The sequence below is a fragment of the Chanos chanos genome, chromosome 3 (assembly GCF_902362185.1).
Source record: "Chanos chanos chromosome 3, fChaCha1.1, whole genome shotgun sequence".
NCBI lineage: Eukaryota > Metazoa > Chordata > Actinopteri > Gonorynchiformes > Chanidae > Chanos > Chanos chanos.
In genome coordinates, this window is record NC_044497.1 from 13593332 (window position 1) to 13615726 (window position 22395).

General features: G+C 39.2%; 3 protein-coding genes across 4 annotated transcripts; 1 reads left to right on the forward strand and 2 right to left on the reverse strand.

Annotated features, from left to right (window-relative positions):
• Positions 1 to 202: 202 nt before the first annotated feature.
• Positions 203 to 4113, reverse strand: rmdn1 (regulator of microtubule dynamics 1). Its single transcript, XM_030768177.1, has 10 exons — positions 3283 to 4113; positions 2686 to 2791; positions 2464 to 2551; positions 1876 to 2035; positions 1649 to 1738; positions 1511 to 1566; positions 1158 to 1245; positions 941 to 971; positions 715 to 848; positions 203 to 548 (listed from the first exon to the last, which is right to left on the reverse strand). Exons 1-10 carry the CDS (start codon positions 3394 to 3396, stop codon positions 504 to 506), a joined length of 912 nt encoding a protein of 303 aa, XP_030624037.1. The 5' UTR covers positions 3397 to 4113; the 3' UTR covers positions 203 to 503.
• Positions 4114 to 4154: 41 nt separating this feature from the next.
• Positions 4155 to 12859, forward strand: cpne3 (copine III). Of its 2 annotated transcripts, XM_030768176.1 has the most exons (18): positions 4155 to 4204; positions 4528 to 4658; positions 5422 to 5558; positions 6083 to 6262; positions 6618 to 6692; positions 6931 to 7002; positions 7113 to 7193; positions 7553 to 7642; positions 8550 to 8648; positions 8769 to 8855; positions 9076 to 9135; positions 9235 to 9368; positions 9496 to 9550; positions 9691 to 9742; positions 9921 to 10054; positions 10222 to 10458; positions 11204 to 11318; positions 11815 to 11939. In XM_030768176.1, the coding sequence occupies exons 3-17, from the start codon at positions 5427 to 5429 to the stop codon at positions 11312 to 11314; spliced, it is 1599 nt and encodes a 532-aa protein (XP_030624036.1). In that variant the 5' UTR covers positions 4155 to 4204; positions 4528 to 4658; positions 5422 to 5426; the 3' UTR covers positions 11315 to 11318; positions 11815 to 11939. The 2 variants fall into 2 exon arrangements, with proteins under 2 accessions (XP_030624036.1, XP_030624035.1); XM_030768175.1 differs by lacking the exon at positions 11204 to 11318 and having other exon boundaries at positions 11815 to 12859.
• Positions 12860 to 13346: 487 nt separating this feature from the next.
• Positions 13347 to 21559, reverse strand: cngb3.1 (cyclic nucleotide gated channel subunit beta 3, tandem duplicate 1). Its single transcript, XM_030767596.1, has 18 exons — positions 21335 to 21559; positions 20547 to 20586; positions 19343 to 19442; positions 17910 to 18064; positions 17305 to 17601; positions 17006 to 17214; positions 16841 to 16891; positions 16606 to 16692; positions 16327 to 16391; positions 16018 to 16140; positions 15750 to 15891; positions 15504 to 15663; positions 15013 to 15110; positions 14577 to 14660; positions 14352 to 14470; positions 14115 to 14267; positions 13826 to 13976; positions 13347 to 13373 (listed from the first exon to the last, which is right to left on the reverse strand). The coding sequence occupies exons 1-18, from the start codon at positions 21557 to 21559 to the stop codon at positions 13347 to 13349; spliced, it is 2286 nt and encodes a 761-aa protein (XP_030623456.1).
• Between the last annotated feature and the right edge of the window lie 836 nt (positions 21560 to 22395).

Sequence of the window (22395 nt, forward strand, 5' to 3'; positions counted from 1 at the left end):
GGTGGGGCCTCCTGCTCAGGATTCACATAACCTGTTGGCTATTTTTATTCTGTTCTTAAACTTTTTTTTTTTTTTTTGGTTGGATCTTGCCTGTGGAAAGAACCATATTTAATAAATGAATCTGACCATCTTTACATTGATCTTGAGTTTGTTACTCCAAGTTGTTCACTTGAAATTAGGACAGGTAATAATCTTAAAAGAATTTCTGTCACGGCCAATATTTGGAACATCAAAATATCAACCTTACTTTTTATTCCAACACACCATACAGACATTAAGTAGTAATTAAAATGATTTACGCTTCATTGCATTTGTAAACATTAAGTAAAACATAGCATATCTGAAATCCATTACGGATTAGTTGGAATAGACTGTTACTTATTGTGCCCATTTTCAAGGTTAAATTTACACACGGCACCAGAAATAAACATTAGTTAAGGCACTGGAGTTTCAGCAAACACTCGCACCCCTTCTCTATCCTGGTTATTCTTGTGTCCAGTTCTTCAACCTTTTAGTTTCTTCAGAAGATCAGCTGCCTCTTTATGCACCTGTGACCATTGATGAGCAAGAAAAATCAAGTCATTTATCCACAATAAGTCACTCTGATATGGGTGTGACAAAATTGAAAATAAGCATTCTCTGGAGAAGACATAAACCAGAGTGACTGGAATGGATATAATGAGCATTTTAAGTAAGGTGAACATGTGCTAGTACCTGCTTGTCTTCATCTGTGTGGGCAGGGTAGTCTTTTGCTTTTCTCAACCACAAAATTGCTTTCTCCTGGTCCTTAAGCATCATGTAGGTCTTTCCCAACATCAGCAAGTTCTTGCTGTAGAAGTTTGGATCAACTGTATAAAGAATCAACAAGACAAATAAAAGCACATATGGATGTTTAAGACATGGAACAATATGAAAACCTGGTCACATGATCTGAACATACCTTCCTCGGCTTTCAGGAAAAACGCCAAAGCCTAATGTGAATGGAGTGAAGAAGCGGTAACAAATAAATTAAATCCAGCACTCACTACATGCTCAATCCATATTGGTAAACACAACCATCCTGTATCAATTGTGGTAAAGCTTATCCAACAGCAATGGGATTACAATAATGGGCAGAAATTTGGCATAATTCCTCTGTTTGAAAGTTTGCATTTTACCTCTTCATAAGTGGCTGTAGGAGGTGAAGCAAAGATCATTGCTGCAACTTTACGCTGGTACCATGGCAACTCTGCAAAGGCAAAACACCTCAGGAAAAATAAGGGAAAGAGGAGAATTAAAATTCAGGACAACTATTTCACCAAGACAAATTATACTGGTTCAGACATAAATGGATTTTTGATGAATAATGACTAGAAATGTATAATTTTGAGAATGCAGAGGTTCAGTTTAATCTGGTAATAAAATTGTACATTACAGAATATAGAATACAGGTTATAGGATTTTTTTTTTTCTTCTAATCATATTCCTATATTTTGAGGATCAAAAGATCTGTATCTGTAAACCAACTCACCAATAACCCAGAATGTGGATAGATGTTGCATCTTTTGGATTCAGCTCAATAGCTCGCTGTGGAATTGACACGTTACAAGAATGGCAAATAACTGATGCAGAATTCCTGCAATCCATATTTGATAGATAAACTATTTACCTCTAAATGATCCTTAATGATATAGGAATTTCCTATTTTAACTTTTATCCCCTCATAGTCTCCAACATCACTGAGGCACACTGCATACCACTGAAATAGGAAAATAAAAAGCATCACATGAAAATAGAGGTATGTTTTGCGTTTGGTGGGATAATGAATAGCTTATTTACGTTTGATCACATGCAAATATACTGTGGTCAAGTTCAAATTCACTCTGCAAAACTTACTTTGTGTGCTGCAAAGCAGGCTTCATTTTTCTCCAGTGCCTTTGTGGCATACTCCAAAGCTTCGTATGCCAGTTTCTTTTTCTCCTCAGGTTTAATATGGGACATCAGGGACAGGTCCCTGGAAGCACGAGCCAGTCTCCACAGAAACTCCGCATCATCACTAAAGAGAGAGGCAGGCTTTGATTCATATCATCAGGTTTAGTCCTTTTGCCTTCTCACTATGTAAGATCACAACAGAAAGTACTATGATATCTGTGAAGGTCAAAGCTACAGGGCCAGAAATGGATACTTTGAAATCGCCTCCATCAGCATGCTCTGCTGACATCAGGAGACTGACATCAGAAGAACAAACTAACCTTGCTTCACAGGTTTAAAGCTCTGTCCCAGTGACTAATTTCACAGCTGACAGTGATCAACTGCTCTCAGAAGAAAGAACCACAGTGCTCTTCTTCTGGATTCCACAACACAGAGCAATTTAAATAGAGCTTCCTGCCATTCAAACTGTGAAAGTGAACTATTACCTGGCAACGGATACACATCTTTACATCCAGTTTTTTTAAATCACAAAAGTTGTGAATGAGATTGTACCTGTTCTTATACTGTACCAGAAGCTGGTGAAGTTTCTCTGTTTCTCCACAACTGTACAGATAGTCTGCTTTCTCCACTACCTCCTCAGCTGCACAATGAAAACAGAAACAAATTCAGAAAGTTGGGCATACACTGAAAATCACAGGAGCAATGGCTCTGCATGGAGAGGAACCACTCTTAAGACATATTTTAAAAATGTAAGTTTACATTCAATATCCATACCTTCATCAAGAGCATGGACCACAGTTAGACAATGCGCCCTCCTGTATGCATTGTATCCAAGATAAGACAGGGGAGGCAAAGCAATCAGGAATGCAGCCTTTCCACCCTGACATGAGGCCATAAAACAGAACTCGCTCTACTTATTAACTCAAAAAAAAAAATCCTACTTCACGAATACTGACCCTTCACAGTTCATTTCATTCATTCAGTTCTGCTATTAAGCCAAGGTTTAAAGGTAACTCACTTGCACTGAAAATAGTTATGCTACATAAATTAATTAATTTAAAATGTGTAGTCTGTCAACAGCTTCAGATATTGTTAAACTAAAAACAGAATAGTTTGACGGCGTATGGACGGCTATTCTTATTTTAAGAAAAAAACTACAGCCAGTGCAAGCAAACTTGCAGCAATTCATTCCTGAGAACAGCAACAATAATCCTAGTAAACCGATTATCAAAGAAAGGCAGTCCTTGAACATGTTCTGAAAAGAAACATACCAAGAACATTAAAATGAAGTGTGCCACACAGAAACACCTACGTGCTCTTTGCCCTACATTCACAGTACTAACTGAAATACAGCAGAATTGTCGCACTTACAACTGTGGTTTTCCTGCTTCGGGAAGGCCAGCTTATTCCCTTGTTCCTGACATTATTCTTTGCAGGAGAGGACAGGAACCGTGTAACTGATCGCAACATAGTTGAACCTGCCATTGATCTAAATTCGAGAGATCCGAGCACACTCGTTTTCGCTTGTATATTAAAGGTTAAATTGTTGCTCTCGATTGGGGGGCGTTAACGATCGGAAACGTTTGGGACGTTAACGTTGTTATGCGTAAGCGGGACGCTTGACAAATCCTACCTCTTTTCGCAGCATAAGTGCAACCATATATGTTTTTGAACGATAGTACATTGGCCTCTCTCAGTCTGGAGAAAGATAAATTAAAGTGATTTGCTTTGTTACAAGTTCTTGTTTATACCGAGGGACCTTGGAACTTGAATGCTCCCCTGTTTTATTTCGTGTCCTTTGACTTAATATCCGAGAGGAAACAATGAAACACTCTTCAACAGTTCCGTCATTTAACTATATATCCAAACGGTTGACAATTTTCAGTAATTTACCGTTACAGAAAGTGAAGGCTTATATTACATGGTTCGTCTTACTGCCCTACTTAAACTGCGTCTCCCAACAGAACTGCAATGCCTTATTTTATGATTACCATTTGAAGAGCAGAGTAGATCTGAAATTTTCACTCCTTCCTGACTTGACGGCTGTCAGTCTCTCCCCAAATCCACCGTATATCTCTGAATACGTTTAGTATTGAAAGACACATGACAACATACGGACCAGAAAAAATCACTGCTTGAGTAGTGATTTCATTTTCAATGCTAATGCTATACTTCTACCTCTACACTGACAGATCTACATCACCCTGCTTAATAGTTCTTGTACTTCCTACTCCTGCCACTCTGTCTTGTAGTCATTGCAGCGTCAGTCGTTACAGCGACCCTGCCAACAAATGTAAGTGAATAGAGAACTATTGTTTGAACACAGTAGGATACCTAAAACTGAGCTAACGAAATACATAGACGTTGGCCAGACAACGTACAACTATTTACACACAACCGCGGGGCATGCTGGGAATATTGCAGCTCTCTCCAATACCGCGATATTATTATTAATATTTTTATTATTGTTATTATTATTGTTATTGCTGTTGTTGTTGTTTGTATCACAAGTAGCCGCAGTAGTAGTTTCATGTGAATCCATGAAGTTTCTGGACAGTGTCTTTCTTTTGCTTTTCTCTATGGTGTTTTCTTGCCCACGCCCTTCAATTATGTCAGACTTCTGAGCACGGTGCTGGAGATTCTTTAGACCACAACTCTACAGCGAAGCGGCAGCTTAAACCAACTGCACAGCTGTTAGGACGAAGAATTGTAATTTGTCTGTCCCTTCATTAAAGTGTACAAATTTGGTGAGTATAATATGGATTTATCTTGTTCATAACATAGGACTATTCGAGGAAGGCATGGACCCTTAAGCGTTTTCATTTTTTACGTATATGTCTATATCAGGCCAATAGCATGTAACTGACGTAGATGTACCGTATGTTTTCTTGCTCCTTTCGCTTTATGTTTGTTAATGTATCTTACCTTCATTGTTTAAGTGTGGAACAAGAGATATTATTTAAAAGACTTGAGTGGTTAAAGGGTTCGGTTTGTGGGTAAAAATACGTAAACTGCGGATAACGCTATTGTTTTTTCTACAGTTAGCACAGCTTTGTCACGAAAGTGAAACATTTAAAGGTTACTTTAAAAAGGTGTCAGTTGATGTGAGAAATATAATCTTGTGAAACAAACTTGTAGGCTACATTGATCTGTTAGTCTACATTACGCAACTCTGGTCGGTTATTTTTAAAACCGATTTTTTTTGGTAAAGGAGGGTTACGTTGAGTGGGTAATGCAGTGGTAGTAAAACTTTTCGGACGAGTACGATAAATATTTAACTAGTATTTTCCATGACTAAGTCATATTTACGTGAAGAAGAATTTAATCTCAGATACGCCCACTCAATCCCAAGCGCGACGGTGAGAAGAGTGCGAAGATTTTCAGTTTTAAGGATCCGGAAATCCTCATTAACAATCTATTTTTTATTACCAACTGAATAACGCGGCATTTTAGATTTACTAGCTGAGAATACTTTCACAATTTTCTTTTGTTTGTTTTGTTGACGGCTAGCACCAATGGCGAACCAGTGTGTGACCAAGGTGGAGCTTACGATCTCCTGTGAAAACCTAATGGACAAGGATGTCACCTCCAAGTCTGACCCCTTGTGTGTTCTGCTCATGAATACATCTGGCGCCCAGTGGCATGAGGTTAGTTTTTCCCGTGAGTCGATGTCTTCTTCTCCTGCGTCAAGAAACCCACAGCACATCTCTTTAGATTTGATATTCGGGGGGGGCGGCTCCAAATGTGTGGCGCTACAGAACATGGACCATTCAAAACACTACCTTACTACCTCACCTTACAAAAGCATTTTACTAAAGACTGATCAAATGATATTTCGAGTATTGAATGGTTCACTGGATTTAAGTGCAATGCATACGTAATGCATGCTTGTGTATGCATATTTTCATGCATACTTTTGAGTTATCGAACCCAGTGTTTCTAAGTTCCAGTCTGGAGCACCTGTGAGACATCACATTTAGCCCAATGCTACCACATCTGGTTCAAGTTATTCACTCAATACTGAAACTGTGAGTCCTTGAGCTAGGTGTGTTGGTGCTAAGTATTCACCAGAATGTGGGTCAACCAGACTGGAGTTGAGGAATATTGTTGTAGTTCACTTTCACTCTCTATGAATCAGCCTTAGGGTGAAAATTTCTCTCTGTTCCTGTAGGTCGACCGCACAGAGAAAATTCAGAACTGCCTGAATCCAAAGTTTGCCAAGAAGTTTGCTATTGATTACTACTTTGAAGTGGTTCAGAAGCTTAAATTTGGTATTTATGATATTGACAACAAAACCATAGACCTGAGTGATGATGACTTCCTGGGAGAATTTGAGGTCTCTCTGGGACAGGTGAGATCATTTGTCATGTTTTCCAATGAGTTATAACGTTATCTTGGTTGAACATATCTCACTCAAAGTAGCGACTTTTGTGTACAGTGCCCCTATTTACTTATGAGGGAAGATTGTCACCTGATACCACAAATTCCTGTCATATACTTGTGTTGGTTTTACAGAGTGTATTCTTGTATTTCATCTTTCTTTTCTTTTTAAACTCAATCAGTTTATTCTGATGAACACTTACTTTGCTTGATGTAGTGAGACAGGCTGTAAAACAATGCCATTTTTAGAGCTGTGATAATGGTCACTAAAGCTACGACTGTATAGCTTTGACCAGTATTTCAGCAGAACTTGTTATGTTCCTCAGATTGTTTCCAGTAGGAAACTAACTCGGCCGCTGGTTCTGAAGAACAAGAAACCTGCAGGAAGAGGAACCATTACGGTGATCATACCCTGAAATCTGTTTAATAACTGTTAGATTACATTAACCACAAATGCCATTAAATGTACTCAAACGTTTGAAGTTCTGTCCTTTTGCAAAACTAACCAAGGTCAAATAATTCTGTGTAAAAATAGAGAATGAGAGAGATAACCATAGAGTAGTCATGTTCTCTGAATTTTAAAATGTTGGACTATTTTAACTGGTTTTGTACTCATGAGATTAATTCTGTTTATGGTAGATCATTGCAGAGGAAATAAAAGACAACAGGGTCGTGAACTTCGAAGTTGAGGCCAGGAAACTGGACAACAAGGTAAGATGGAGAATGATCTGCATATTAACACTGTACAGTTGCTTACTCATTGCCTGAAACTGCATTGTGCTGATATGACTGAATGCTAACGGTGAATGGACTGATTCCAGGATTTCTTTGGGAAGTCAGACCCATACCTGGAGTTCTACAGACAGACAGAAACAGGATGGGAGCTCGCCCACAGAACAGAGGTATGACTCTTCGTTTTTAATGTATGTGTAGTGTACCATAAAACATATACTATTTAATGATCTCACATGGCAGAATCAAACCGGACACTCTTGGAAATGTTCACTGTAAGATCAATGGATTTAGAAATTAGTTTAGAAATTGTATGGGAGATGTACTCACAACCAGAACCTGAGAAACTGAGTAGACGTTTGCTTTAAATTAATGTGAGAAAAGAAGACTTTTCATGACATCAGTCCATTATGATACAGCATCAGCATTTCAAGTAGACCTGTGGGTTTCCTGTGTTCAGCAGTGAACCGCTGCAGCTGGTTTGCAAGCATTTCTTTGATTCTGTTTTTGTCTGTGTCTGTACTCTTAGGTGGTTAAGAACAACCTTAACCCTTGCTGGAAGCCCTTTAGAATTTCCTTACGGTCACTCTGTGGAGGAAATATGGAGAAGCCCATTAAGGTACAGTCACTCACACCTTAACTATAATATTGTTTAGAGCCTTCAAGTGGGGCTTTTGACAAACTTACGGTAAAGTGATTTTTGTTTCTGCCACAGCTTGCATTTTAATAGCATGTAGCATTAATATTAATCCCAGCATGTTGTGTCTTGAAACTAAGGGAAGGGAATGGCTGACCCCATCTTCCTTACAATAATGGATTCATTTACAATGTTCTATTAACAGAAAGACTCAGACATAGCATTGTTTAGTTCTGGGTACCATACATTGTTGATTAATCAATTGCTGATTTTCAGCTTTTATTTGAAATAGCTTCTTAAAAGGAAGGGCTGACTCTTACAGGGATGACCAAGTGAGTTGAATTATATCCAAAGTGTGTGTGTGTGTGTGTTAAACTAATCTCATTTGCCTTCCAATGAAGGGTGATACATCTTCACTAGATCAAATCCAAGAACACATGGTGCCCAGTATTCAGTTTTCAAACCATTTGCATTGTACATACACCCAAAACCCTTTTCATTCTGGTCTCCATGGGAATATGAGAGATTCACAAACATACTGTTCCAGGGAAACCAAGTTTTGCCCCCTTATAACCAACCTCTAGCTTTGTGGTATGAGCTGAAAACCTCTCTCATTTTTTTCTGATCTGGAAAAGAGCCTATAATCTGTTCTGGTGTACATGGTATGTCATTTTCCACTCTTAACTGTGCATCACATTGGGTTACGGATAGAGCCATAGATATTAATACCATCTATGACTTGTGTTGTGGAGATGGTTTTCATCGCATGGTCTTCCTGTATGTCATCTTTTTTTGTCTTTGGATCATAAGGTTGGAGACATTTTGTAGAGGACTGATTTAAGTTTTTAAGTTCCATCCTTTTGATGCAGGTCTTTTGATTTTTCTACAGGTGGAATGCTATGATTATGACAACGATGGATCACATGATCTTATTGGCATATTTGAGACCACTATGACCAGACTACAAGAGGCTACACGAGTTTCACCAGTGAGACCATTATATAACAGCCTGTTTTTCTCACACAGTTTCATATTGGAGCATGTTTACCCAGAGTACTTACCACGCTGTGGCACTGCTGATATGAATGACCTGTTATATTGCCTGCAGGCAGAGTTTGACTGTGTGAACATCAAGAAGAAACAGAAGAAGAAGAACTATAAAAATTCAGGCGTTGTCAGTGTGAAACTGTGCCAGGTACTATGCCAACGACCTCTAATGTCTTTATGAGTCACACCTTTGATTTCACACTGTGTGGAAATCCCTCTGTGTCCTGGAATGGAAAGGTTTTATGTTTTTGATTTCATCATATTCACTGTGATTTATATAGCTCCTGGTAGATCACAGAGGATGAGCTTTTAATGTGTTATTGACAGACTGACCTAAATTTGTTTGGTCCTGTTCTGTTTTATCACAGGTTGTGAAGGAGTACTCATTTTTGGACTACATAATGGGGGGTTGCCAGATTAATTTCACTGTAAGTAAAATATTTGACTGCCTGAAACAAGAGTTGGTATTGTTTCCTTCTGCTTTTTTGTTCAGTGGTTAAACTCATCATTTTTCTTCTCCTCTGTAGGTTGGGGTGGACTTCACAGGATCTAATGGTAACCCGAAATCACCTGACTCTTTGCACTATATCAGTCCTCAGGGAGTTAATGAGTATCTCAATGCCATCTGGTCTGTTGGCTTGGTCATTCAAGACTATGACAGGTAGAGCAAACTATGTGAAATGCTACTTCATTTTACTCATTCAGGAGTCACTGGTTACTGTTTTTTGTGTGTGCCCTTTGTTTTGACATATGTATGTTTTATGTGCTCTGTTTTCCAAACTCTGCAGTGACAAACTGTTTCCTGCTTTTGGTTTTGGAGCCCAGATCCCTCCCCAGTGGCAGGTGCATAGAAACCCAAATAAAGCAACTTTAAGAACGATGCAATGATGTCATACTAACTTTTCTGTTTCTGTCATGTAAATGGCAGCATGACTGGTTGATTTGTGTTTTTAATGTGTGTACGTGTGTACTGTTACTCATAGGTGTCTCATGAATTCCCTCTCAACTTCAATCACTCAAATCCATACTGTGTTGGTACGTTACATAACTGCAATTGCGGTGCTCATCAGAACCATTTTTATATGTTATCAGTCTGCGGTATAGCATCATACACAACTGAAAGAGATGTAGACGTATAGATGTAAAATACAGCGTTTTGTCATCTGAAGCATATTTTAAACCATTTACTGACTGTTTTATTGCACTCCTAAAGGAATTGAGGGTGTGATAGAGGCCTACAGGATGTGTCTGCCACAGGTCAGGCTGTACGGCCCCACAAACTTTGCCCCTATCATCAGGCATGTGAGTCGCATTGCTGCAGACGCCTCCCAGCAGAACACAGCCTCGGTAAGTACCTCCACCTCCACCTCACGCAGCTTGACAAGCTAAAATACCTGGCAACCCATTGCTAACAAACTGCTTATCCTGTGAATCGAAATCTATACAGAAGAATCCTAAATTTATCCTCCCTTCTTTAAACTGAGATTTCCCATCTTTTTCTATGTTTCCCACAGCAATACTTCATCCTCCTCATCATCACAGATGGCGTGATCACAGACATGGACCAGACACGTGCAGCCATAGTTGCAGCCTCCCGTTTGCCGATGTCCGTCATCATTGTTGGTGTGGGCAAAGCCGACTTCACTGACATGGAGATTTTGGACGGGGACGACGGGCGCTTGAGGTCACCCACGGGTGAGCCGGCGGTGCGGGACATTGTGCAGTTTGTACCTTACAGACAGTTCCAGAATGTAAGTACACTTCTCTGCTACTGTCTGCAGTTAATAAGAAATAGTAATCAAATATTATCAAATTCAGTACAGGATCTTCGACTATAAATATTTTAGTGATTTATAGGAGAAGATTGTCTGCCTGAATTGAATATTCATACCACTCAAATGATATCTTATAACCAGTATTGTTTTATGCTTACTACATATTGCAACTCGAGCTTTACATACTGTAGCTTCATTTATGTCACTGGTTCTGCCAGCATGGTGGAATAATCTAGGATTTGCTTTGAGAGTGTGGTCACAGTTGATGAGAGCTGATTGGAGTTATGTCTGTATTTATGTTTCTGAACTAAGGGTACCAATGCAGCTGACTGATAGTGATCTTCATTTATAATGAATATTACTTTATTTAATATTCATTTTTCTGACATCCTCAGAATGAATAATAATCTTTGTTCATGATTCTGGTGTTATGACTATTCTGGGCTCTAATAACTCAAAACATATTGATTTCAATCACCTCTCAAAGCAGATACTTTTTTTTTTTTTACAGCTACTAAAGCTTTTATGGAGTGGTTTTCCTTAATGTGCAGTTTCCAGCTATCCCCCCCCCCCCCCCCCCCCCCCAACTCTGCCCCACCAAACACACACACACACACATTCACAGCAGCTCTGCTTCAAGTTTCCAACCAGTCCACCCCTGTCCCCAGATCCTATAGTGGTAAACTCTGTTACCTTCCCCTGTGTGTCCATCTCATTTCAGGGGCCAAGGGAACTACTAGCCCAGTGTGTCCTGGCAGAGTTGCCTGATCAAGTTGTGTCCTACTTCAGATCACGCAATCTGCAGCCTCCTCATGAGCCAAACCCCTCGTAGACATGTAGGGCCATACAGAATGTTCTCTCATGTTCTCCCAGTTCTCCTCACCCCTTGCTTTGTGCATGTCTCAGTGCTAGAGCTTTCTTATAGTGATCACAGGCGCTTGTCATGAATGCAAGGCTGATATTTCTTGACACTGCCCATGTTTTATGCAAATATGGTCATCTATTGAAATGTACAGTGCTTATTATAGACATTTATGTTCCTGTAGAGGAAACAGAGCAGAATTGGTGATGGCCGTCATAATTTTGTGACTTACTGGGATGTACTAAAGTACGTATTAGATATTGTAAAACTGTCTTTAATCAGGGCATTTATCTCATGTCTAATCTATATTTCTCTACTTGCTCATATCAATGTAATATTACCCTGCTCACCAACCTCTCCTCTCTCTCTCTCTCTCTCTCTCTCTCTCTCTCTCTCTCTCTCTCTCTCTCTCTCTCTCTCTCTCTCTCTCTTTCTCTTTCTCTTTCTCTCCCTCTTTGTGTCATATGCAGTCTCCTAAAGAAGCATTGGCACAGTGTGTGTTGGCTGAGGTTCCTGGGCAGGTGGTGACTTATTTCAACATGTTTAAGCTCAGCCCACCTAACACAAACACTCCACCAGAGGCAACTGATACACCCAGTCAGAGCTGAGGATCTGAGCAAAGACTCCACCCCTCAGATTCGTCAGCTGATGACTCAAAGCTTTGTCAAACACTCCTGTCTTACCCCATCCCAGACCAGGGAATGTGAAGTATATCAGAGACCACATGAAGAGACATCTGAAGTGGGCCCAACTGCGCGTATATTTAGCCTACAGTGCAAGGGACGTGAATGTTTTCAACAGCGTGTCAGAGCAAATACACACATACACGCGTGGCTTTTTAGCATTTATTTAGAGTATAATCTTGCTTGGCTCTAAAGAGAGTTTTTAGTTATTTTTTTTATCGTGCTGTAGGCACTCACTTTTGTTGACTTTTATACGTTTTTTTTTTACAAAAATAATCCATTTATGTTTGTTCATAGTTTCATTCATTGTATTTACTTTTTTTTTTACTGAATTGTGCGCTGAAACATAGTTAGCTTTTCAGAAACTTTTCAGGTGTTTGCACCTATAGGCATTAGTATTTAGAAGCATGTGGTGTAAAATGGTGCATTACAGTTATGGAGAAACTGAAAATCCCAATACTAAATAATACTAACTAATTTTATGCAGTGCTAAAATTTAACTCTCTTAAAGATTTGCTACTTTAGGTATATAATCCTGTCTTGTGCTTCAGTTCTGTGTTATTATTTGATGCAAAAAGTAACAGTACTACTACTCATGCATTTTCTCAAATTCTAACAGTGTTAATCAGTGCCAGTATTAGAAAGAAAAAATTATATATTTATTGGCTAAGTCTAAAATTGCTTAAGAGAAAATACATAATTTTTATATACCTATTTGAAGGGTATGTGTGGTCCTGTGTAGGTGTATGTTAAATCAGTTATAGAAGACCTTTATGCTATAAACTTCCACTTATTTTTTATGTTTAAAAATCATATATATAAGTGTGTGTGTGTGTGTGTGTGTGTATACATATACATATAATGTATGTACATTTAAGTAAATGGCTATATACATATATATGTGTGTGTGTATGTGTGTGTGTGTGTGTATATATATATATATATGCAGTGTGCCATAATCTGCTTAAGAATATATTATTCCATATAAACACTTATACCAGTTTTGTTTTGGCCTAGATTTCAGTGAAAAGGATGAAAACATCATACAGTGTGTGTAATAAGTAAATTTATTACATTTTATTAAAAATCGAAATCTGTGTACATGATACAAACAATGTTATACAATGAACCAAATCATGAAATGGACAAATGCAGAACCTTACAATGAATTTGTTCAGTAGGCAACAGAATTTTGACTCACTAAACAGACTACTAATAAACAGAACAAAGAGAGTACTGCAGTGAAATGGTCACACACATATATGTAGCCTGGTTCATCCACTCACTTTGATCAGTGATGAAACAAGTCTCTCTGATATTTATTTTTTCTCTGCAGCAGCCTGAGCCTGGGTGGACAGAGACAGGAATAAAACATTAGAAATGGGATAAATAATAAGAAAAGCATCCATACAGGACATTTACTAACATGAAATTAATGTTTTCAGTGTTAACATAAGTCTATACTGCCTAGAGTACATATACAGCTGTGAAGGCACTAAACTCCAAGACTTGTAAATCAACAGTATTAAAATTGCGTGTGCAATCTCATATCATGGAAGCTTTACACAGCTTAGATGCTTTACTGTTCATGTGAGTTGAAAATATATGTTGACCTTAACTGTGGTATTGAGGTCAGATATAGATGGATAATACCCTGCTGATAATTTTTAGTAGATCATCTTTTAGGCTGACAGTAAGCTGATTATTGATTTAGAATGATATATGCCCGATATCCGATGAAAATGGATTATATAATATATATTTGAGAGAAAAACAAGAATGCAGTGGTTTGTTGTACCTTGAGTTTGTCAAGCAGACCTCCTTTCCCAAAGCCCCCAAAGGCTCGGAGCATTTTGGGAGTCGGGGGCTTGGGTCCAAAGAGTGCCAGTCCTTTCTTCTTGTCCTCCTCGGCCTTGGCTGCCGCTGGACCTTTCGCTTTCATCAGTTTTCTGAAGGACATAGTGCACAAGATCATTTTAGATCACCATCAAATTTTTGGAGTTTCAAGATAAATTTGAAATGAAGTCTGCGTGTTTAATGATTCTTTTCTTCACTTCTCTTCACTCTTGTATATTTTCCTAACTTACCTTCCTTTTCTAGCCAAGACTTTCTGGGATTCTGGGTAGTGGACCAAAATGTCCTGGAGGTCTTTCTTATCCAAGACGAAGAGGTTAGCAAATCCATGAGCCGCCACATTAGCTGTTCTCCTGTTGCCTCCGTCTTTTGCTGACTGTAAGAGGCTGAAACAGAGGCAGACAGTGAGAAAGATGCTTTCAGCCTCTTGCCTGTTCCCCAATTGTTTGGCTGCATTTTTTAGACTGTACCTGATCTCTCCAAATACACAGCCTGCCTTCAGCGTCACAAACACAATCTTATTGTCAGGTCCACCTATAACCTGCACTGCCCCAGCTTTGATGATGTACATCTCTCTTCCAATGTCACCCTGTGAATAAGATACAGTGAAAGAATACATTTATATAAGGCACACAGGCAAGATCATATTCTAGAGTAAACCCAACACCCAACACATTCATTGGTCTGATTCTTACCTTCTTGCATACAAAATCTCCTGGTAAATATACAATAGACTTAAGCCTCAACAACATGTCCACAAGCATCTGGTTATCACATCCCTAAAAAGAAGCAGAACAGATACCAGCTGTTATCTGTTGATGTCATAAAGGAACAGCTGAATCTTCACTTCTCCTAAGCTGATAATTGTCCTGATGTTGATTTAGGTTTTAAGATTTCCTCTCACCAGCTGAAGCATATGCTAGAGATATCCAGTATGCTTCACCAGCAGATGGCAGCATCATATTTGATGTAAACTGAGGTAAGCCTCGATACGAAAACACTCACTGTGCTCAGCCTACCTCTAAGCAGCGTATATGAAGTTAATACAGACCACTTTTGTTAACTGAAAGCATATAGAAAGGCTTAAAAAACAGATCACATTATCCACCAGTGCAGTGGTATGGGTCTCACTTTGAAGAGGTCAATCTTCTGGAAGGTAGCGAGGTTGATGTCCACAGCGATGGCCGTTCTCATGACCAATGGCATCTGCTCCAGTAGCTCTGACTCATCTGAAGAGAGGGTGGAGATGTTTCATGCATTTTTCCTAATTCTCACTGTAACTCAGTCTTTAATGGAATCCAGTAGAGCTGATCAGCTCATTTTCACCGAATGAAATGTATATAAAAGAACAAATAACGTTGCTTGTAGGGCCAGTTTCAGCGCTGAACTAATTCTGGAGGTAATGCTTTTCAAGTGTAGACCTACAAGGTGGCTTAGTCTCTTCATAAATAGCTCAGCTGTTACGGGGAATCATTCAAGCATTTATTTATCTGTTCACCCATGCAAGAGACAGCTAGAACACAAATCCTATGGTGTTAACAGAGTCCCAATGCAAGCTCACATTCTCCACATAAAATTAAACATTTTCTCCAATAGATTTCTTTTAATCTGTAGGATCTTACCCAGCATGCCCTGGGAGTCCCACGTGTAGTTGTACCATGTGCGTACCCTGTTTTGTACCAACTTGGGAATTCTGTATGTATTCATATAAGCCACACAAGCATCCATAGAGGCACGAAAGTACGTCTGACCAGCAGTCGCTGCTCCGATGACATCTCTCATCTGTCATAATGCAAAGTAATGAGCTTTTAGGGTTGGTTTGTAAAATCATTGCAACAGTTTTAAAAAAAAACCTGTAGTGTGCTCACCTGTCCGATCAAACTGGAGAAGACAAAGACACCAGTGAAGAAATTCACCATTTGAAACACAATCTCAAAGAGAGTGTGCGGCTCAGGCAGGCCTCCAATAGTGATCAGCGTACGAGTGGCAAAGTAATAACAACGAAGATACCTGTTGGAAAAATCATCTGTAATGCATCGCGTTGAATATGACTGAAGTCTTCTTTATGATAGCTCTTCAGAGACTTGGAACAATGGCAAGACAATTACAGTCAGACTGGAAAGATGTATGACTTACGCAGTACCCTTGCCATCATACACCCATTTTGTGCTGCCAATTCCTTCATAGGATGAGGCTACGTAGTAGAGACACGCGTTGACATGGAGACAAAAGAGGAGGTAACCTGTGGTACGACCAACTCTGAGGAGGAAATAAGTAGGCTGAATGAGTATCACTATGAAAAGGTAGTAAAAAAACCCCAATAATTTCTGAATGGTCATAGCAGGTAAAGTACTGAACAACACTTAAGGTACTGACAGCACAACAGATTAAAAAAATAAATAGTGAGCCTAATTATAGTTTGTTCTTCTCTGTTTTCCTTCATACCTCCAGATGTATGCCTTGGCCATGATGCTTTCAAGTCGATCACTGAACTCAAAAAAAGACTCGTACTGAAAGACAGAAAGGTTACACAATAAGCAAAAAAAAAAAAAAAAGCAGCGCAGAGAAACAAAAACAATACGACATGACAGATAGATTATAAGATTGTAGAGTCAGTATTTATTGCCATACCACCATAGCTGTTAGAGATTTGCATCAGTAGGCTCATAAGAGGACGATGATAAAAAAAAAAAACTAGGACATCAATTATTAAAGAGTTCTTACTCTTATGAATCTATTAATCCTGAAAGCTGCTGTATATCCAAACTGCAAACACAGCAAATCGAAGGGTATGATGCTGATCAAGTCTGACTGTTGGGAGGGAAAAAACAAAAATAGAGGGAATAATTACATTCATTCTGTAAACCTCTAGACCTGGTATTTTCTCAAGGCATTCATCTAGTTTCTAAAGATGGATGAATAGGAAAGAAGCAGAAATTTCAAAGAACGATATCATCACCTGATATCTTGCAGAATGTCTGTATTTCTCCTTCGTTTGTACTCTGTCTTTCTAAAGAAAAAAAAAAGAGTTGGACAATTTTTAAAATTCTTTTAAAAAATTACACTAACAATTAATTGTACCACTTAATGCAGATATAATAAAATATTTTCTCTCTTCACTCACAACAATGTCCCCGCCTTTGACAAACTGTAGACGGGGCTGGAAGAGGACAATGTCTAAGACATACACTATGTCAGCGAGAATATCAAAGACAATCCAGAAGGGAATGGTTGCTGGTGTGTGATAGGGAAAGCACAGTCTCGCTGTAATGAGCCAGACATTGTAGTTGAAAGCTAACGTGACCACACTCAGCCATTTAATGTACCGCCGGTCTGTTAGAGAGACAGAGAGGGAGAGAAAACGATCAACTTCTCTAAGCTCGAACAGGTAAAACTTAACTTAGCTACACTGCTGTGTCTTACCTGTAAATGGATCAATGGTTGACCCTAAATAGTTATCCATCTTGTCCTCAATGGGTTTTAGCAAAGTGTCTATACAGGTACACTTAATTTTAGGACAGATGGAGTCATCGGCAGGTTCCTCTGCTTTCTTCTCCTCCTTTTTGTCATCTTTTTTCTCCTCCTTTTTTGCTGCTTCCTTCTCCTTTTTTTCTGCTGCTTTCCTCTCTTCCTCTTCTTTTTTCTTTTTCTCCTCCTCCTCTTTTCGTATTCTCTCCTCTTCCTGTTTTTTCAGCCAGTCACACTTCCGTAAGACAGGTGCTGGTAATACAATACAGACAAATAGCGGTTAGGGAGAGAGTAACTTCATTTCTTGATTGATTTACAATTATAACTGCTATTGCAAGTATTATTATGGTCCAGTGTCAAAATGTTTAAACAGCCTCTTGTCTTCTTCACCTTTGCTTTATGAATCATGCCTTCAGAGAGACTAGTGGAAAGGACAACTCCTTTCAGACTACTAAAATCTATCCAGTCTCAGTGCTCACAAAGTGAGGGATGCAAAAGAAAGACACTTGATAATGGAAGTGGAGAGTTTTACACCAAACATTTGTTTTAGTCAGACTTACTGACTGGAGGGCTCCGCTCTGGTGAGGATGCATAGGGGTCTATGACCTTTTCCTTGTAGACATCTGTCCGATCTCTCAACCTTTTAATGATGTGTCGCAGCTGGTCATCAGAATATCTGTTTATAACGATGGGTGGAGGAGGGGCTTCCTCTTGGCTGAAAGAAAAACAGAAGATTCATGACACTGTAGAAATATGGCAAAAAACATCATTTTCTATAGTCTCAGAGTCATAGCAGGTTATAGATTTTGCTAGGCCAGAGCAGACGTTACATACCTCTGTGATAAAGAAAACTTACACTGCTTTGTTGACATATTCATCTACCAAGAGAACATTTCCCCAACAAATCTTGTGTTAGAGCTCTGTTTTAGACAGATAATAACCATCGATCATACATGCACCTTAACACAATCGTGGTTGCCATTGATGTGGTGGGAGAGAAGATTAATCCTGACAAGGTTGGCTTGGGATATTAGGAACCAGCATTGGGTTATCCCCTCACCACTCCCTGCTACACTGCCAGAACTGAGCGCATGAGGGTGTATCATTACCTTACCACTCCCTGCTAGACTGCCAGAACTGAGTGCATGAGAGGTAATCCTGGCATCTATAGCTCTGAGATTAGTTTGGTTCCCATGGTCTGAACTCATGAAGGGCTGTCAGACAGGTTTGGCAAATGAATTTTCCCTCTGCCTGACCACTCTGCTGAGAGGACTCTCTGCTGACATTCTCCAGGGGGTTAAATGACTCCCAGGAGATGATATCTGCACTGTCAGTTGCACATAATAGCAAAATATATTATATGACTTTGCTGGCATGTCAAATACACACTTTTCTATGTGTTTAATCTGGACATTCAAGTGTAGCACTTTCTATGTGAACACGTATTAGACCTAGTAAGGTCAGCCACAAGGCAGCTTATTCTGTATATAGAAAGCCCAGTGTACTATGTATGTGATCTATGTTTAAGAGCAGTCTGTGCTGACTAATGCAACATTTTATAAAATGATCACAATATTTCACCAAATAATGCTTTATATAAATTAAACCAAGGTGAAAGAGATACATTTATCTAGAGGAAGAGAAGGTCCTGTTTGCACGTGAACTATCCCCCACACAACCTTCTGACCATCTTAACTCACAAAGACCACAAATCCTGTAATCTCCTTTCAGCTACTTTTGGAGTCACAAGCTGCAAGTCATAGAAGGGGAAATGGCGGCAAAAGAACAACTTCAAAACAACTGAACTCACCTAAAGAGCTCCAGCATGTTTACAAACCTATTAGTAAAGCAGGACGGTGAACAAATTGTACACAGTATTCTATCGTGCACAGAGATACTGATGACTAAATCCAAATATAATTATCCCTTGGCAAATCAGACCAAAGAGATCACCCAAGTAGTTTCTGTATGTAGAAAGACCCCGCAGTCTTACCCATCTGTAGCTGCTTGATCATTGTTGGCAGGTTCTGCAGGCTTGGCCTCTGGTTTAGGGGGCTCTGGAGTTGGAGCAGGAGCTGGAGCAGCGGCTGGCTCTGAAAGAACATGAGATTGGATCCATGAAAAAAATATTCATTTTCATTAGAGACAAGCAAAGCTGACATAATGGAGAAAAATGACTCAACCTAAAAGACGTATGCAAACACAAGGATTTATTTTTTGTTAACAAAAATCATAATCTTTGTACATCTGCTTTGGATGATCAGATGATTGAATTCTATACAGATTAAAAAAAAAAAATCACTGAAGATGCTTCAGATGCTTCATTTGGGGGATTTGTAACCATACACTGTCATTTATAATTTTCACTTGTTAAAAAATGGCAGCATAAACAGACCGAGGTTTGAAGGAAGCCTGTAATGGAAAATATGACCTTGTCCCTTTGTAAACATAGATTATGCACTTAGAATCTACAGGCACGTAAGCATCTGCTTTGGAGCTTGGACACAGATGGACCAGAGATCTACAGTGTCAACTCCCTATAACTCCCCAGCGTCTATTTCCACTCTCACCCTTGCCACACATATCAATGCCAGCCAAATGGGCAGTGATCCCCACTGTACTGTTCCATCCAACTCATGTCCCTGCCTCAGTCTCACAGATCAAATACAATCATTGTCATTAATAAAACATCGGCTAAGGTCATGGAATATCTTCATGATGCTGGGAGAATTTGACGTCTTTAATGTTAGATGGAGAGAACAAGACCATTTTGTGACTGAAGTAAGATCACAAAATGAGAGAAAGACGGCACAAGCTTGAAAGGAAAGATAAGCTTGAGGAACAGTCTATTTCAATTGTTTGTCAGCAGTTGTATTGTTAACATGACATTGTATTTCATAATCCCTTACATTATTTTAAGTATTCTACACTGCACATGGCAAAAGCTGCTGATCGAATCTTAACAAGCTATGTCAGTATGCATATGTATATGTAAGTGTAGCGACAAAAGTGACATGTTTGAAATTATTTGTACTCTGCGTGGAAGTTGGATTTTTACATCATGTTACTGCCACGGCCGTTAAATGTATTCAAGAATCCCATTTCCATGGTGCCACTGTTACAGACATCAAAGGCACAGACAAAGCTGCGACAAATTACAGAGATCATGGTAAGGACAGAGCCCGAATAAGACTCACCAGTCGGTTTATCTTCTTTTTTCTCCTCGGCCTTTTCTTCCTATGAACACAAAAGAACCTCAGACAACCTTTTCTGCATGTGATGGAAGGGCATTTTAATTAAAATATGGAGTTATTTAATTATTCATTGGAGTCATTGTCATTGTATAAACATGCCTGATAAAATTCTGCTGTTCCACCATGTCTGAGGAAACAGGAAAATTTTAATAAAATTTACTGACGGATGTTTATTATTTTAAAGCTCCACACACATTGGCTTCTTTCCTTGGAGAACAGCTAATCAAACAAAAACTGATATTACTAGTCACCCCAGTCATTCGCAATGCTCATTTCCTCTCTTACACACAAACACTCTTGAAAATTGTAATAAGTTAAAATTATTTGCTTCAGTACTGGTTTAGCCTTCTGCTCATATGATTTTATTTTGCACTCATTTTCAGTGTTTATCTTGTATGTGTTCTTCTGCCCACTGTCCATGCTATCTGTTACCTAACTCTGACATTCTGTGGGGAATTGGAACTGCTAAAACGTCCTGACAACTGGTGCGCTTTACCAGCAAAACAAGACAGTTTTACTGCTCAAAGAAATTTGATTTAAATCTCACATTCAAAGACCTAATACTATCACTATCACTATTTCTGACATCAAATGTTATTTTAACTGTATTAAATTAAATTTCTGTCATTTGCCTTTTATTTCTCTGTAAATACTACTATACAGAATCATGCAAAAATTCACCAGAAAAACAGATTCTTGCATATTTTGGTATTGAACATAGGAAATCTTACCTTGGCTGGAGGAGCAGGTGTTGAAGCTGGCGCAGGAGCAGGGGCAGGAGCAGAAGCAGGAGCAGTGGAAGGAGCAGGAGCAGGAGTGGGGACAGAAGCAGGAGCAGGGGCAGGGGCAGGAGCTGGGGTAGGGGCAGGAGCTGGAGCTGGAGCTGGTGGAGTTGCCTCAGAGCTCTGGGTTACAGCTGCACTGGGCCAAAAAATCTTTTTCAGCTGGCTGAACATGTTTGGAGGCTGTAATGGCTACAGGTAATGTGAGATCCCATCCGGGTTTATCCTGTGACTTTCTTCAACCGACTGTCCGCAAGGCACCAAAACAACAACCTGATACAATTAATTCTTTTAGCTGCATTAATTCCTCCGAGGAACAGCCTCTCTTCTGAGGGTTATCACAATCCACAGCAACCTATCCCAGCTCTTCTGTCACGGGGTCAGCCCCTTTGAACCAATGAGATTCTTTCTAGGAAACCTCACATTTCACTTGATCAGTTGTGTTCATATGGCTACCACCTAAACCATTTTTATGTTGCTATCAAAATCATTTAATTTCAATCAGTTTAAATCAGATAATTAAGTGACTTGTTGGATTTTTGTCTGCAATATTGTTATATCTATGCTAATTTTGCTACAGAAAATTGGTCTGCAGTACAAATATACGTGCCCTTCCCTGTATACACATCCATGCCTTCCTTGGCAAGGAGATGGTGACAGTAGCTTTTTGCAGTTTGCTATTTCGGTACTGCACCACTATACAGACACATATAGCAGCGCCACTTACTTAATTAAACCATGCAATGGGCTGGTCTAGCTAAAGGGATTACCTTTGTGATCCCACTGATGCTTAGCCTCTCACAGAACCCTCTATTTCCAGCAAAAGCACAGATAGCAGGAAAAGTAGATCCGTGTTCTTTCCTGAGAGTCAGCAGAAAAACAACTGGACACTAAACAATGTTGCATAGTTTAACATGGTTAAGAGATGTATACTTCTACAGAACAGTTCTACAGAACAGATTAAGAGCAGATGTATTTACAAAAAGACTGACCATGTATTAGCTTAATTA